We start from the raw sequence: 16,214 nt of genomic DNA on the forward strand, positions 1-16,214 counted from the left end.
TTAATATATATTTTTAGGAGTGCTTAGCACCTCTAATTGGAAGCTGCAAACTTTCCATGCTGGGAAGGCACAGAACTTCACACTTGTGTTCTCCCACGGTGACGGGTGCCAGCAGCCCGAGGTTGAGGCACCTGCATTTCCTCCTGACACGGCAGCCAGGAATGTGGAGGAAGTGCCTCGGAAGGGCGATGGAAGAGAACCAGGTTTCTTTATAAACCAGCAAGCCTCAGTTGAATGTTCAAAGGAAATTACTTTAATTTCTTGCATAGAAAGCTTTAGGTGAATGTGATTTGGCTGCCTATGAGTGGAAAAAAACAGGAGACAGAAAAAAACCTTCCTGATAACGCTTTATAGAGTTACACAACCTTGGGAGTGGGAACTGGGAGAAGTGGAGATCTCCAGCTACAGAGAGTCACAGAGTCATAGAATGGTTTGGGTGGGAAGGAACTTTAAAGCTCACATCATTCCAACCCACTGCCGTGAGCAGTGACACCTTCTATTAGATCAGGTTGCTCCAAGTCCCATCCAACCTAGTCTTGAACACTAGAACATGAAAATACGTGAGGCAAACTGTTAGCTGGCACAAAGCAGTGGAGATGAGTACACTGGACACAGCTCCCCTGGCTGACACCAGCCAGGGATCCATCCTCCCTGATCAGCCGCCCACGAGGAGGATTATATAAAAAAGGCTTCTAAAAACACGAACAATAAATTTGGCACCTGGGTATAATTTGTGGATTTTGGTATTTGTTTAGGTCATCACATATTTTCTCTCAAATGAAGCGGCCATAGAGTAGCTTAATATTCTGTCTAACATCAAATAACTCCATAAATGGAGATAAATTAACAGGAGCTCAGTTCAAACCAGAATCAGGCTTTGTGGTTTGTTTGGGTTCTGTGTCCTGCCTGCTCCTCCGCTTGGATGTGATTGATTCAGCAGCCAAAAGTCTCCTCCTGCCTCGGGCCCAGGCTCAGACATGACGGGGTGTGCAATTTTGTCTCTTTTTAGCTTTTTACAGCGGGCGACCCAATCTGATGAGCTAACAGGAACCTTACATCATCACAGAGGAAAAAACTGTCAGGACTAAAAATACCACGTTTGGTTGTCCAAAGGGAAAGAAAAAGCATGCTTCCCTCAGCATGTTGTAACTGTTGAGTTGGACACTGGCCTCAAGGGCCTCTTACTCATTATTTGTCTTCATAGTCAAAAAATAGAGAAAAAACCTAATAAGCTGCATCACTCATTCAGTGGAGAATATTTTCCTGAACAGCATTGTCCAAACGTTTTTTGCCAAGTTCAGCAAAGGGACTTCCACTGTTTCCGTTGTCCAACCCCTCCCAGAATCAGAAACTCTTAGGGGCTTTTTCCCCTGGTATCCGTTGTTGTCAGCTGGATCTCATCCCTGCCCGACATCACGGAAACGGCGCGTGCAGCCAGGGGGTCTGTGGGAGCAGTGGGATGGAGGCTGAGTGCTGGCTGGGGACAAGCTGCCAACAAATCATTTCCAAATGAGTCATCTGCAGTTGATGTTCAGTGACTGCAGGACACAGAGAAACCTCTCTGCTGTTAACTCAGCTACGTGCCTGCTCCACCCCACTTCAGTTTGGGAACCACCGAGACACTCGAGGTGTCTGTGGCATTTCAGGAGCATCATACAGCTCTCCTTCATAGAATCATGGAATGGTTTGGGTTGGAAGGGGCCTTAAAGGTTGTCTAGTCCAACCCCCCTGCCATGGGCAGGGACACCTCCCACCAGCCCAGGTTACTCCAAGCCCCGTCCAACCTGGCCTTGGACGCTTCCAGGGACGGGGCAGCCACAGCTTCTCTGGGCACCAGGGCCTCCCCACCCTCACAGGGAAGGAGTTTTTTCCTTATGCCTGATCTAACCTGACCCTGCCCTGGAGGGATGACCCATGTGGCTGCAGTTGGCCTGTGCTTCCCAGGGAGCCAGGTAGGCGAGTGGCTGGAGCCAGGCTGGGCTGCCCCCAGCACCAACTCAGCAATTCCACCTCCTCTGCAAAGTGTGGTGTAGAACACTCCTTCTGTCCTAAATCATTTTTCAGTCTCTTTCAGAATAACAATAGTACACCTATTTGAGAAATTCTACAAAAGCACAACTTGGAAAAATACCTGGGGATCCATAAACTAAAAAGCTTCCTTGAACACATGTTAAAACTATTCATGATTCTCCTGAGACATTCCAAACAGGCACAACTGACTCCACATCCATGAAAATAGAAAAGTAAATATCCACCTGGGCCAAGTATTTGTATTCTCTCCCCCTCAGCAGCAACACTAATGGTTTTAAAAGTAATGCTGAAATGAAGATGCTGAAGGAAGCAGTGAATGGTTCTTGTGATGAACTAAAAAAAAATGGAACTTGGGCTTGGTGAGGTTTTCCTGGGAAAAGGCAGGCTGAGGCCATGGCATGGAGCTGCACAGCAGGGCACCCTCTGGCCAGGCCCAGCAGAACCATCCACAGATTGACCTCGGGGTTGCTGGGAAAAAATAATGACCTTTGGAGTACTGTGAAGATTTAAAGCCAACCAAAAACCCCCTGTTAAATCTTCAAAGAGATATGGAGGAATTAAAAAGGCTGAAGGATCCCTCCCTCCTGCCCATTTTGCGAGTATCAGACCTGTTTGATCCTGTGACACCTCACCCTGCATCCCTAAACATTTGTAAAATGGCATATTCTTTGGCAACCAAGTCTTATTTTCTGTGGTATCTTTAACAGGTGAAATATCTTGGGTGGAATACCATTAACTTCTCCTGCTAACTGGTGGTGCATCCAGACAGACTTCAGGACCATTGATGGGACAGAAGAGGACCCTCAGTCCCTCATGGGTTTTTCAGACACATCCATCTTTGGCTTAAACCACAGGAGAGTGCATGAGAAGCTTGGGTACAATTTCTAGCATGACTGTTCACCTTGGAATTGGTTATTTACCCACTTGATGCCACAGTCTCACTTATTTGTTAAACATCATTTATCCTGTGTGCACGGACAAATTTGGAGCTGTTGTTTGCAGAAGGCCCTTAAATGCCTTAGTTAGAGAAGCAGATGGGAGCTATTTTTTTAATAATAAGTTAAGGTAGAGACATACATTCATTATCATAATGTAATACTGTGCTTGAAGCAGAAAAATACTTCAATGATAATAACATTTATTTTCCATGCTCCTTGGATTTCAAGTGATTTTTATTAATTTTTCAGACATAAGGCATTTTATTCTATAGTCAGGTCACACTCTTTCCTAGAAAAGGCAGAAGAAGCTGAAGAATGTAGCAGGCTGCATGTGTTGAAAAAGAAACAGTGAGATCTGACCCTTTTTTAGGTGGAATCCCTGGTTATCCTAATGCCCCCTGGACACTTGGCATAGTGGTCAAGCTGCTCATTGAATCAACGTTCCCACCATTGCTGGTGGGAGCTTTTCTGTTGACATCACTGAATCTTGGATTGAGGTTTTCAGTGCTGTTCTATAAGGTTTTGTACAATATCACCTAACAGCCTTGCAGGTTCTTAAATATCATTCGTGTTATTTAAACTCTGAGGGCAAATTCTACTCCAGCTCATGTGACACAGCTCTCTCAGCCTAAATGAGTTGCCCAGATGCAGCTGAAGGCAGAACTTTGGCCTGGCCAGTGAAGTTTCTGAGTAACCCATTTTGTTCTCTCCACTTCCTTGCACTCCAGTGAATGTCAGATCTATTTCTCTGGGTAATGACAAATCCTTCAAAACACATTAAAGGTTTATTTCAGCTTTTCCACGTCCCAGTGACCACATGCTTGGAGGGAGGGGAAAAAGAAAATTAAACTACCATTTGTGCATAATCAGTTTCCTCGAGGAATATGCTCCAGAAGATATCCTAGGGCAATGTTCTGGAGAGATCAGAGGAGCACCTTCAGTGGCAGGAGCCTGCAGCTGACCAGCCACACAGTGATGTGTCAAGAGGCCAATAACACCGGAGAAAAGATGTGCTTGAACTTGTCTGCCCAGGGATGTGGATGTGTGCTGTCCTCTGACTGCAGCCATCCTGTTCTGTCTCAGCCTAGACCGTGCCCATTTAACCACCCTCTGAGGTCCCAACACAAATGCCCTGTGACAAAACCTGTCAAAACTCATCTCGCTCGACTGAACCCATTCATGCAACCGGCCCAGCAGGTCCGGGAGGGGAGCTGGGACACAGGAGGGGATCACCCCATCACCCACACGGCTCCAGCTCCACAGGAGGGGAACCTACACCCTGAAACGTGGGGGAAATCCAGACAGCTCAGACCCGACGGGGCAGGTACAGAGAGCGGGCCGGCGGCTGGAGGGCCTGACAGATGAAAGGAGCAGTGATGGATGGTGTTGTAGCAACAGTCACTGCAAAGGCAAAAGGGAAACAAAAGAAACAGGATATGGCTGTTTAAGGAGGTTGATATGTTACATTCCTGCAAGCATTTATGAATTCCTGCTTATATGTTAGAATACAAATATTGGCAATTACACTGATTTTTTACCTACTCAGTAAAGTCACTGCCCATAATCAGGGATGGAATCTGTGCTGTTACATTTGTGTAATCTGAGTGCACAAGTGCAAACTTTGGGAATATTAAGAGAGAACTAAGACAAGAGACATAGCAATTCAGAAGATCAACCTTGGACTGTTAGGGTAATCTTTAAAATTATATTTGCATGTTATTTGCCTGCTTTTGGTCTCACATGGTGCCCATGAGTTTAACTGCCAGAAACAGCAGGATTTGGACACCAAAGCGTCTTAATTCTGGCCTGCAAGCCCTGGCAGTGAGAGGAAGGCTTAGGCTATTTGTAACCAAAAAATGAATGGGAAAGCTCCTGTGAAACCCACCTACAGGAACCTCTGTGATCACTGAGTCTGAAAGCCGGTGTGTGTGGAGCTCAGCCTTTCAAAAAGAGTTAGTTTGTTGTACTTATCTCTGAATGATAAAAGGCAAACTTTCCTTGACCTACATAAATTGGGAACATTCAGCCTAATTTTCTCCAGTTGTCTGCATTCTGGAGCTGTACAACACCCAAAAAAGGAAGCATCGCTATAAGCAGGGTCAAGAGGGAGGGTGATAAATACTGAAATCCCCAAGAAAGGCTGGGGACCTCCTCTGCTGGATAGGTACAATCACTTGGACTCTACTGTGTGAAATAACGATACTAAAAATGTGCCAAATTTGTTTGCAGAATAGACCAACAGCTGCCATCTGTCATGATTTCACAAGAAAAAAGCCAACAAAAATCTCAGTGTTTAGCTGCTCAGTGAAGTGACTCACACTAGACCACAGGTTTCGACTTTGTTCTTCCAGGCACCGTTTCTGACGGGAGATCAATCAGTTTAATCCCATAATGGGAACAATTAGCCTTACAGAAAAAGCAGATCACTTGTAATCTCATCTTCTACTCACAATATCATGCCAATATTGCTTTTTATTTTCTCAACTGCCGCTCATCGGTCACAGTGCCACGGAAAGGTTACAGCTCTCACAGGGCAAGAGCCAGGGTTAATCCTGCCCCTGTTGTCAGCAGCAGCTGAACCCCTGGGGAGGGGGTCATGTGCTCCCAAAGCAAACAGACCAGCTCCCTGCATCTGGTCCAGGTATTCCAGGCCTGCAGCTGCCCAGGTGAGATGGAAAGGCCAAGGATGTGCTCTGGGGCAGCAGCAGTGAGCGGCAGGGCAGAGGGACAGTCCCCACCTGCCTGCTTTGTGCTGCTTTGTGCTGCCCAGGCCTGTCACTGGGTTAGTCTCAGTCTGGGGATTAAGGCCATGAGTAAGGTTAGACCTGACCTAACAAGCATCTGTTTGCTCTGACTCCTGAGATGGAAAGTGGAACCGAGAACAGGGTGAACGTGGAACCAGCTCATTTTCCAGTAAAACTGATAGGAAGAAGGGAATATATTTTTTTTTAAAAAAGTGGTCTGTTTGTAATGTTTTGAACATGTTATGACCTTTCCATGAGCCCTGACATGAGCCTTGTCCTTGTCCACAGCCTTCTGCAGAGCTGTCTGTTATCAAGGACAGGCTGGTGCTGAGCTCTGGCGCGAGCCAGCCACGCTGTGTCATTGCTCCCCGGTGTTCCCCTCGGGAAACCCATCCACAGACCTTATCTTCTGTTTAGTCTGCAGTGTTTGGGAGGTACAGACTCATCCTTTCTGCTTAGTGTATGAATATCTGGGAGATGACTGGTACCCCGAGGAGCAAGACTCAGAATTACGTGTAAAAATTGTCTCGTGAGTATTTGCCAGGACAGAACAATAAACTGCATTTTGTGTCAGGCCCTGCTGTGGTTTACCCTCTGAACTCATCTTACAAAGCCAAAGGATTTGCCTTTGTCCTTTCTGTGAATCTGCTCCTGCTGCACAGTGTTCAGGGGAATCAGAGATGGATCTCACCACGCACAGTGCAGCCTCTTGCACACACTTTTCATGGACTCACAGAACATTATGGGCTGGAAGGGACCTCAGAGCTCATCTCATTCCAACCCCCTGTCATGGGCAGAGACACCTTCCATCAGCCCAGGTTGCTCCAAGCCCCATCCAACCTGGCCTTGGACACTTTCAGGGATGGGGCAGCCACAGCTTCTCTGGACAACCTGTGCCAGGGCCTCCCCACCCTCATAGTAAAGAATTTCTTCCTAATACCTAAACTAGACCTGCTCTCTTTCAGTTTTTCTCCATAGCAATCCTTTAAAGCTCCAAAGCCTTGGGAAGCAGCTGGCTGCTCCACCTGAAGGTGATTACAGAGAAGAAATTCTACTGGACCAACAAGATTTCTTTCATTATCCTAATGATTTCTATCACAGCTGGATTTTTCTCTGTGGGATGCTTAGATCTATGAGATAAACTTCTTAGAAATGATTTAGACAAACAAATGAATTAAACAGAATTCAGAGTGACAGTTCCCAACACTTGGGCATCCGCCAAGGAACTTTCAAAAGCCAAAATAATAACTCAGATCTGAGAGATCCTGCAAAGCTTATAAATTAAGTAATCCTTTGGAAACCTGCAGCTAAAGCTGCCATAGGGTTGAGATTTGCTTGGACTTAATCCAAATAATGAGCTTCAAATTTAACTGTTTTCACAGGATGTTGGGTTTTTGGATATTTTTTATCTTTTAACTATTAAGTAAAGGTACAAACAGGAACTGTTAAGAATCTGTTGTACATGAATCCCATCAGGATAGGAAGGCACCAGAAAGGACAATGGAAATGAACATGAAAAAGTCAAGGGTTACTGATTAATGTAAGAAAGGAAAAGTACTCTGAGAGGACAAACTGCACAAATGCCATGAAGCATTGCTTGGAGTCTTTACTGCCACAAGGATCTTGCATTCACGTGATCAGCATCACTTCCAGGGGCCTTTTGCAGTCACAAATATGAAGAGGAGCAACCAGCATTAGAACCTGCAAATGAGCATTCACAACAAAGGATTTTCAAACACAAACCATGAGCCACTGAATCTGACACACAATTTTAACAGGAGTGTGGCTGTTGGGAAGGCCAGGACACAGCCTAACAGCTACATTGATGCTTAAAGCTGCTTTTGGAAGAACATCCAGTCCCACCCCCTGCCATGGGCAGAGACACCTTCCACTAGCCCAGGTTGCTCCATGCCCTGTCCAACCTGGCCTTGGACACTTCCAGGGATGGATGACTTCAGCCTCCTGAAATGGTTTGTTTCTAAGGAGAAACAGCCACATCAAGAAGAAGACAATTTGTAGAGCAAGAAAATCTCCTGACCTGGAGAAGAACTATCAAGCCACAATGATGCTTTAAAACACTCTCATGTGGACAGATGTTCAAAAATAGCATTGGAGGGTCATTATCGGGACTCCCAGATAAGCACAGACCTCTGCTAGACATTGGGAGGGGGGCAGATGGAAAACCTGAATGCTCACTCAAAATGGGACACAAAGCTGACCATCTGTAGTTTACCCAGTCGGTCTCTGATAACAAAGGAAGGAAACTCAGAGTGTCACTGGTGGCAAAGGAGAGCCAGGATGGAATATTGAAAAAAGAAACAAAGGGGTGATAAGGCTTTGGGGTGGAAAAATACTGGAAACAAACATCAAGGAAAATATCAGGGAGGGGAAAGATAAAGTGAATGGAGTGATGAGATTGAATTCATGAACATGTTTGACCTCTCTTTGAATAATGTGTGGTCTCTGTTAGAGCTTGCTGCAGGGTTTCAGCACTCGGATGAAGAATGAGCACGTGATACTGTATTTCAGCTCCCCCAGCAAGGTTCAGTTCATCTGCTGTTGGTCCTGTTGATTTCTCAGCCAGAAGTAGAAATCCAACTAGTTTAGAATTTAAAAATTCTCACTGAGTAACCTGGTCTAGTGGAGGGTGGCCCTGGCCGTGGCAGGCAGTTGGAATGGCTTGATGTTTGAGATCCCTCCCAACTCAAGTCATTCTGTGATTCTATGATTCAAAGACAAAACCAGAAATTTCTGAGCCCACTTTGGTTGGTTGAAGTGGGAGTTGACTGGTTCCTCTGCAGGCTGCAGAGTTGTGTTGGCTTTAGTGTGAAAAGGTCTGTGAGCAGCTGAGAGAACATGAGGAATCTGTGAACTGTGGGGCTCTTCGGATAATGTTCTCATTCCCTGCATCCTGGGAAAAAACATCTAGGGCACAGGGGTGCAACATTAATTCCTGACACAGTTCTGAAACCTGAGGACTGCTCTGACACTTTCCATCAGTAGCAATTCAACTGCAGACAGTTTTATTCAGAGTAAAACTGCCTCCACTTCACTCAGTGTAATGCATTTTGGAATATAGTCTCATTTGGAATAAGCACACCTACCAATTTTTACCAATTTGGCTAATTGTGTTTTACTTGGGTTAAGTTTTTGATGAGCTGTCAGTTCCATGAGGGGTGATCTGGGCTGAGCATTTAAAAAGCCTTGAAGAGAAAGTGCCTCGGAGCCAGTAGTTTCCTGTCTGCTTTTGAAAGGAATACTTAATAGAGGGCATTTCTGTGTTTTGATCATCTGTTGCCTCTGCCAGTGAATTACTTTGATCCCCTGATGCTTTGCTGCCCAGCAGAGCTGCCCCTCACAGCACGGTGTAGCTCTCAACCCACCTGGGGAACGGGCCCCCACTGAATGCCAGTGGGAAATGTTTGACTCCACAGAACTGCAGGTTTCATGTTTTATCTTCTTTTTTTTTTCCATATCTCTGGGTTTAGTCTTCCTATTTTCCAGCAAGCTTAGTGTCTTTCACAGAAAGGATTTTTTCTTTTCCCTCCTGAGAGGAAGGAGATGCCAGTGCTGACACACCGTGTTTGTGCACATCTGTAGCTCGGTCCTTGAGGGAATTCTCTTGGTCACCAAACAGTGAGAGCAGGAGAAGCGGGACAGCAACCAGTCCTCCAGCTCTCTGTGAGAGGAATTTCGCTGTTTGGCTGGGCGGATTTTCTAACACAAGCAAGGAAACCTCAGACCAGCCTACTCCCAGGCTGCTGCAGGCTGGGTGATATCACGCAGGAATGAGGAGGTATGATTCATCACCCAGACAAAAGTCAGCCTGTGCAGCCTCTCTTGGTGGAGGCACATGCCTGTGAGGAACAAAGAGTAGTGGAAAGCTCTGCTGGTACCAGCTGCAGCTGGACCTCTCCTCTGCACGCACCTTCCTCGCAAAGCAAACAAAGTACGTTGTGTTTCAGGTTTGTAACACAGCGCTGGATTCATGTTGCTAAATCCCAAAGCTGCAGGAGGGCTCAGGAGCGTGTTTAAAAGTTACAGCTCCCCTCTTGTCCCAGAGCAAAGCCCAGTAACACGGGCACAGCGGTGAGACGGTCACACAAACCTTCCTGGGTCACGAGCAAAGAGACTCTGCAGCAAATGGCACATAAATCAAACTCACAGAAACCGGGCAGAGAGAAGGTACTCGATGAAACTGGACTTTCCAAACAATGAACCCTTTGTTAGGTCCCTTTTTTGAAGTGGGATATTCCGGTCCAGCCTTTTTCAGGAAGAGAGGGAGATTTTACAGGCATTTTGAGATTTCTTCTCAGCTTCTGGGGGATGTGCTGAGCAGCTGTGCTGGCCACCCACCCCACCTCTGTGCCTGCAAGCCATCCCTTTATACACCCTCTGGCAGCGTGGACATCTCCGTGGTGCTCCAGCAGTCACAGGGATGCTCTGCTGTGCTGGGTGCTGCCCAGAGACCCCTGCAAGGACACAGGGATGTTGGGCTGCAATGGCCATGAAATGCTCTGAGGGCTGGAGCACCTCTGCTATGACAGACTGAGAGAGCTGGAGCTGTTCAGCCTGGAGAAGAGAAGGCTCCAGGGAGACCTTAGAGCCCCTTCCAGTGCCAAATGGGCTCCAAGAGAGCTGGAGAGGGACTTGGGACAAGGGCCTGGAGAGATAGTACAAGGGGGAATGGCTTCCCACTGACAGAGGGCAGGGTTAGATGGGATATTGGGAAGGAATCCTTCCCTGGGAGGGTGGGGAGGCCCTGGCACAGGTTGCCCAGAGAAGCTGTGGCTGCCCCTGGATCGCTGAAAGTGTCCAAGGCCAGGTTGGACGGGGCTTGGAGCAACCTGGGCTAGTGGAAGGTGTCCCTGCCCATGGCAGGGCCTTTGGAAGTAGATGAGCTTTAAGGTCCCTCCCAGCCCAGATCATTCTGTGATTATTTTCTTGGAGGTTTATCTTTTGCCCAAGTAATAACCAGGAAGAATTCCCAAATGGCTTTACATGAAATCTGATTATTTTCTTGAACTTTTTTCTCCTTAAAGAGACTTATTGTGATGAATAAAACAGTCACGACTACACGGTTACTGACCTATTACATCATTTTCTTTCCACTCCAGAGGATGAAAGTGCAGTGAGGGGGGCTTTGACCACATCAAGTAAAGTATATTTTACTACTAGTGAAGTACTATAACTTTACTCCTGTGAGTAGTCGCTCCGAACCCCACTCGTAAAAGGTTTCAGGGGTAAATCGCGTTAAAGCTCCCCCCGACGCCGGCCGGGAGGGGTCGGTCCCGCCCCCCCGACACGCCCTGCGGGCGGGCCGAGCTGTGGAGGCGGGTCCGGCCGGTCCCGGCGCTCGGAGCCGCGGCGGGACCGCGAGTGGAGCCGGAGCCGCCCGTGGGCAGGGAGCGCCCGCCGCGATGTCCCACTCGGTGGTCCTGCGCGGCCCTTCGCCGTGGGGGTTCCGCTTGGTGGGCGGCAAAGATTTCAGCGCCCCGCTGACCATCTCCAGGGTGAGCTCGGAGGGGTGCGGAGCGGGGAGGGCACCGGCCGCAGGTGATGGGCGGCGGGGATGCGGCGGGTGGTACCCGGGGTCGGCCACCGGCTAGCAGCGCTGGGGCTCTTTTTGACTTCATGTTAGTCTATATGCATCCGAATACACTCTCCTCAAAACTCAGCGCCGTTTCAGCCGCTTTTCCCGGTGTTACAGCGTTCTCCATGCTTTATTTTTTTTTTTTTGGTTGTTAATTCATAAAGATCCGCTTTCAAAGTTTTTAGTGTTCAGAGGGTTTGGATTCACGCCCTGGACTGAGTTCACAGGCTGTTGGGGTTTGTAAGGAAGGCATGAGTTAAGTCAGCAAGAAGTTTCTCCGCGCAGGCTGCAGTGTTCTGGGGTCCCTGCGGGCTGGTAGTAATTACTGTGTAAGTGTACTCACACTTGTGTTTAACCTCACAAAGATGTATTCTGGAAACTTCTTTGCTAAGGCGCCGCAGATAGCTTGAAAAAGGCTTTGTGTGTAGATATATGTGAAAACAACCCGTCCCTCGTGCGGGAAGGAGCCCGGCGAGGTGGTGCGATGGGCTGTGTGATGGATGAGGTGCCGTGTCTGAGCTGGGCATGTTCCTGCGGGCACTGGGGTTTCCAGCGCCGTCGGGCTGCCCCGGGACAGGGCTGGGTGCCCCAGGCTGCTCTGCCTTGCCGGCGTGTCGGGCTGTGCAGGATTGCCGAGCTCCCCTGGGTAGCTGCTGCTGAAGTGCTGGAACAAACCCTGAGTGTACTGAAAGGCTTTGAAAGGAGCTATAACTTAAAAATATTGGTGTAACGCACGCAAGCTGTTTGCCGTCGTCTCCTTCATCTGCCAAAGCTGCGACAGAGAAGAGAAAACATGTACCCTGAGTTTCAAAGAAATAATTATGGAAGAGAGCGTGTTTTAAAGAGATTTAGTTTTTATTTGAGTTAAAACGCGTCTGTTGCACAGCTCTGCCTCTGGTTTTGCTTTGGACTGTCCCTTTCCCAGTGCTCCAGCGAGGGCTGTTTTGGAGGAGGAACAGGAGGAGATGGATGGAGAGGGAAGGGAAGGGCAGGGCAGCGCAGGGAGCAGCGGCTGGCGGGGCTGGCTGTGCTGGGCAGGAGGCTGCTCAGAGCTGGGGTCTGTGCCGGGCGGGGGGCACTTGGCGTTTGGGGCTCAGCCTGTGCCTCCTGGGCATGGCAAGTTCTCTTTCTCCACTGGTAACATGGGTTGTATCACAAACCACCTCTTGGCAACTGTAAAAATGTCCCTGTTGGGAAAATGAACATTTCGGCTTAGTGGAGTGAGCCTCTTTTCCTGTTACTTTGAAAAAAAAAAATTAGTTTAATATTAAACAAGAAAAAACAAAGTCTGCTTCACCTAGACAGGTGGCTTGCCAAATTCCTTGTTTGATTCAGCAAACCTGGGAGGTGTGAGGAGGTTGATTCTCATTAGGCCAATCTTGCCATGGTTCACGGAGAGCTGTAATAAAAGAAGTTGTAGGGTGTTATTCCATGTGGCAGCCTTTTAAATTGGATCCTTTTTTAATTCTGCTCCCACTGAAGAGCGAGGTGATGCTCTGATGTTGCTGAACTCCAACAGCTGCTCCTGGAGGGTGATAAACAACTTGCTGGGATGTAAATATAGGTATAAGGTATTCTGGTTAGGCTCTAGTTTCTTAACATAAGAAAAGACCTCACTTGCTTTGCAAATAGTACCCAACAATGTTAGAACTGGGGAAAAAACAGCTTCTGCTGCAGGTCCTGGCCTTGGGGATGCAGGAAGGGGCTGCTGGAGGGCTCCCCAGGGAGCCAGGGCTTTGCTTGGTGGTGGGTCTCTGCAACCCTGCTACTGTGCAGAGGACCGATCGTGGCTGGTGTGGTGCCATATTCCCTTTCATTCTGTAATTGCCCAGGAAATCTGTTCTTTATGTTTTGAAACCCAGCAAGGGGGCTGGGGCTTTCCCATTCCCACAGATAGGGAGCCCCCAGCCCCCTGCTCAGGCTGGCTCACTGCAGGAGGGAGGGAGCCTCTTGCTAATTGTGGAGGCTTTTGGCTGACTTCTGCTCCCTTCAAAGTGCCTTTCTTCTTTACTTTCTATTTTATTTGTTTTATACTAAAATGCCATGAAATTACAAACATCTTTGGAAAGGCAGAAATTCTGCCAGGAGGCAGGACCACACTCTGGGAGTGCCACATCCAGCTGTGAGCCCAAGATGCTGACAAGCTCTGGGTGTGCTGGGCTGCCTGAGGGATGTGGGTTTGCACCCCACTGCCGGGCCCAAGGGGGGCTGAGGATCAGCGTGCCATGTGGTGTTTGGACTGTACAGCTTTGCAAACATCCTCCCTGGACTGGTTGTGTTGGGAAATCGGGTTGCAGTTTGGGATTTGAGGCATTCAGAGCCACCCACATTCAGCTCTGGGTGCTGGAGGCTGGCTGCCTGGTTAAAAAACACAAATCTGTCTGGGTAGGGGTTGTGGAAAAAAATGTTTTGGTCATTGTTATGTTGGTTTTCTCTACTCTTTGCTGAGCTCCTGCAGGAAACCATTTGGCTCCAGCCCTCCCCTGCTGTAGCAGTGCAGGGATGTGTCACTGGCCCAGCAGGGATGCTCTGCTGGGGGACATGGAAGGTGCAGCTTCCTCTGCAAAGCCTGGCCACGTGTCACAGCTCCAGGTTAAGTGAAGGCAGAGTTTCTTAGTGGGGCATTTGTGGGACCTGAAGCCGAAGCGTCACTTCTAGAAGGGGAAACAGTGAAGCAGTTGGTGTGAAAGGAGCTGCCAGGCTGAGCTGAGCGAGAGGCACAGCAGTGCCAGGCAGGGAGAGGGACCCGGCACAGGGCAGGAGGGACAGCTGGGAGTGGGCCACAAAACTGGCTTGGGACAGTATTGTCAAGAGAGAAACTTGAAAAAATATGGATTTGGCAGCACAGAACATGACAATCACCGAATCCTGCTGTGGGGTGGGACTTGCCTCTCTCACAAGGGTTTGTTTTGGCCCTTACCCCTGTGAGGTGGCTGTGTCTGTGTAGCTGCAGCTGATGGGGTTCAGTCCATCCCTTGCATCTGTTTAAAATGTGCTTGTGATATCAAGCAATGATCTCTTTCTTGAAAACAGGTCCCTTCCCTCTGTGATTTGATCAGTCCTAAGTGACAAGGGGTAAAGACCTGGTTGCTCCAGTGACTGGGAGCAGCTGGTGCAGAGCTCTGCCCCCGAGAAGCCAGGGCTCCAGTTGGGTTGTTGAGTTCTTCATTGTTAAAGATAAATGCAAATCCAGCAGGGTGTGCTTAGGGCACCTCTCTCATGTGGTCACATGAAAAGTTAGGTGTGCTGTGGCTCCCCTTTCATCCCCTGTTTCTTCTTGTACTTCCAGGAGGACCCAGATGAGGAGGGATGGAGTTTGCTGGGCTGGTTTTGGGGGTACACAGCCCTGCAGGGTGATGCTGGTGTGTTGTCAGTGCTGGGAAGGGAACTGTAGCCCCAGGCTATGCTGGGGGGTGGAACTCAGCTTGTTTTATCCCCCCTGTTACAGCAGGCTAACACCAGGTGTAGTACACCACATGATTAATGGTTACTCCTCCTAAGGATACTTACAGAAGTAGGGAATGATCCAGGAGATCTGATTAGAGTCGGCCTTAATGACTTGATAGAAAGTGGGTTTAAGACTTAATTAAATTTCTGGCAGCCAACAGCTGCTTTCCCTTGGCTGAGCAGGTCAACAACTGGGGGCTGTGTTGGCCCTTTGGGAAAGGGGGTTCCCTGCAGCTCTTACTCCAGGTAGGGACAACATTCCCTTTGACCAGCAGCCACGGCTCAGGAACAGAATAACTCTCTCAGCTGTTCTCAGTCCTGTGCTTGTAACCACATCAGTGAGTGTTGTGGTTCTGTGTGGGATCACAGCTGATCTACCCCTTGCCTGGATTAAAAGCTAATCAGTCATTAGCGTAACTGGAGGAGCTGAGTGTGTTTAATCACTTGAACTCACTTGTCCAGCTCTGGAGCAGTCGATGTCGTCACCTGCCCACCTCTGCCAGTGCTAATCCACACACTTGCTGCTTTGGAATTGTAGCTAAATTACTTGGCTAAACAGATAACTGACAAATGGGCCAATTCCAGTATTTTTAAAATGAGATTTTAATACAGTTTTTCCCTTATCTGCTGGCCTCAACATCAGTTTACCCACTGGTCTCCGGTGGAGCAGCAAAAATGCAATTTTCAGTTTCTTGGAACTGTAACACAAGAAGGGTGAGAAATAATTGGTCTGCAATCCATTATCCAGGTATTGTTTGAGTTAAGGTTGACTTTTAAACTTAAGCAGCTTTTGCATTTGAGCTGAGACGTGTCCTGTTAAAGGTTAGGATACTCAAGAAGGAATTCTGCTGAGGAAGGAATTCCAGTAAAAGTGGTTTTGTTGACTCTGTCAGGGCAGCCAGCAAATGCCCGAGTGTTGCTGTGATCCTGTTTGAATGCAGAGAGAACACACTCGGGGGTGGCCTGTGAGGTTTGTTCTGGTGTGAGAGGGGATGGCAGAGCACCAAGGGCTGCCCAGACCCAGGGCTGGGGGTTTAGTTTCTCCAGGAACTCCACATATGTTGGTGGAGAAGGCAAGGACCAGAGACACCAGCAAAGGGAACAGGGCTTTTCCCTTTGATTTCCACAAGGCTTTTCCTGGTTCCCCATGTAATTTTTATGTATTTGATAGTTTATTAAATGGAAATTATGCACTCTGTTCAGATCTCCCAGCAGGTCTGAAGTAGCCCCTCTGTGTTGATGAATCCCAAACCCAGGCCCCCAGCTGATTCCTGCTGACCTTTGGTGGGTGTGCTGCCTGTGTGGGGCTGAGTGATGAAAGCTGTCCCTCAGCTGGCTGCACAGTCATGTTTGTTCCAGCATTTCGAGCGGGAGGATTTTTTTTAAGTGGAAGGAAATATTTTGCTTGTGGATTTTCGTCCTTCTCCCCGTCCCTGTGAGCCCTGGGGCGAGAGGTCTGGG

At 48.3% G+C, this 16,214-nt stretch overlaps 1 protein-coding gene across 1 annotated transcript in view; it reads left to right on the forward strand.

The window, feature by feature from the left end:
- Positions 1-11,062: 11,062 nt before the first annotated feature.
- The window catches only part of PDLIM4 (PDZ and LIM domain 4), a 43,506-nt gene continuing 38,354 nt past the window's right edge, over positions 11,063-16,214 (forward strand). The window contains exon 1 of the mRNA XM_051794159.1: positions 11,063-11,226. Within this exon, the coding sequence (XP_051650119.1) occupies positions 11,134-11,226 (93 nt within the window). The 5' untranslated portion in view covers positions 11,063-11,133. The remainder of the gene's footprint in view (positions 11,227-16,214) is intronic.

This window comes from Manacus candei, unplaced genomic scaffold (genome assembly GCF_025592945.1).
Source record: "Manacus candei isolate 608988 ecotype Guabito, Panama unplaced genomic scaffold, ASM2559294v1 h1tg000037l, whole genome shotgun sequence".
NCBI classification, from domain to species: domain Eukaryota; kingdom Metazoa; phylum Chordata; class Aves; order Passeriformes; family Pipridae; genus Manacus; species Manacus candei.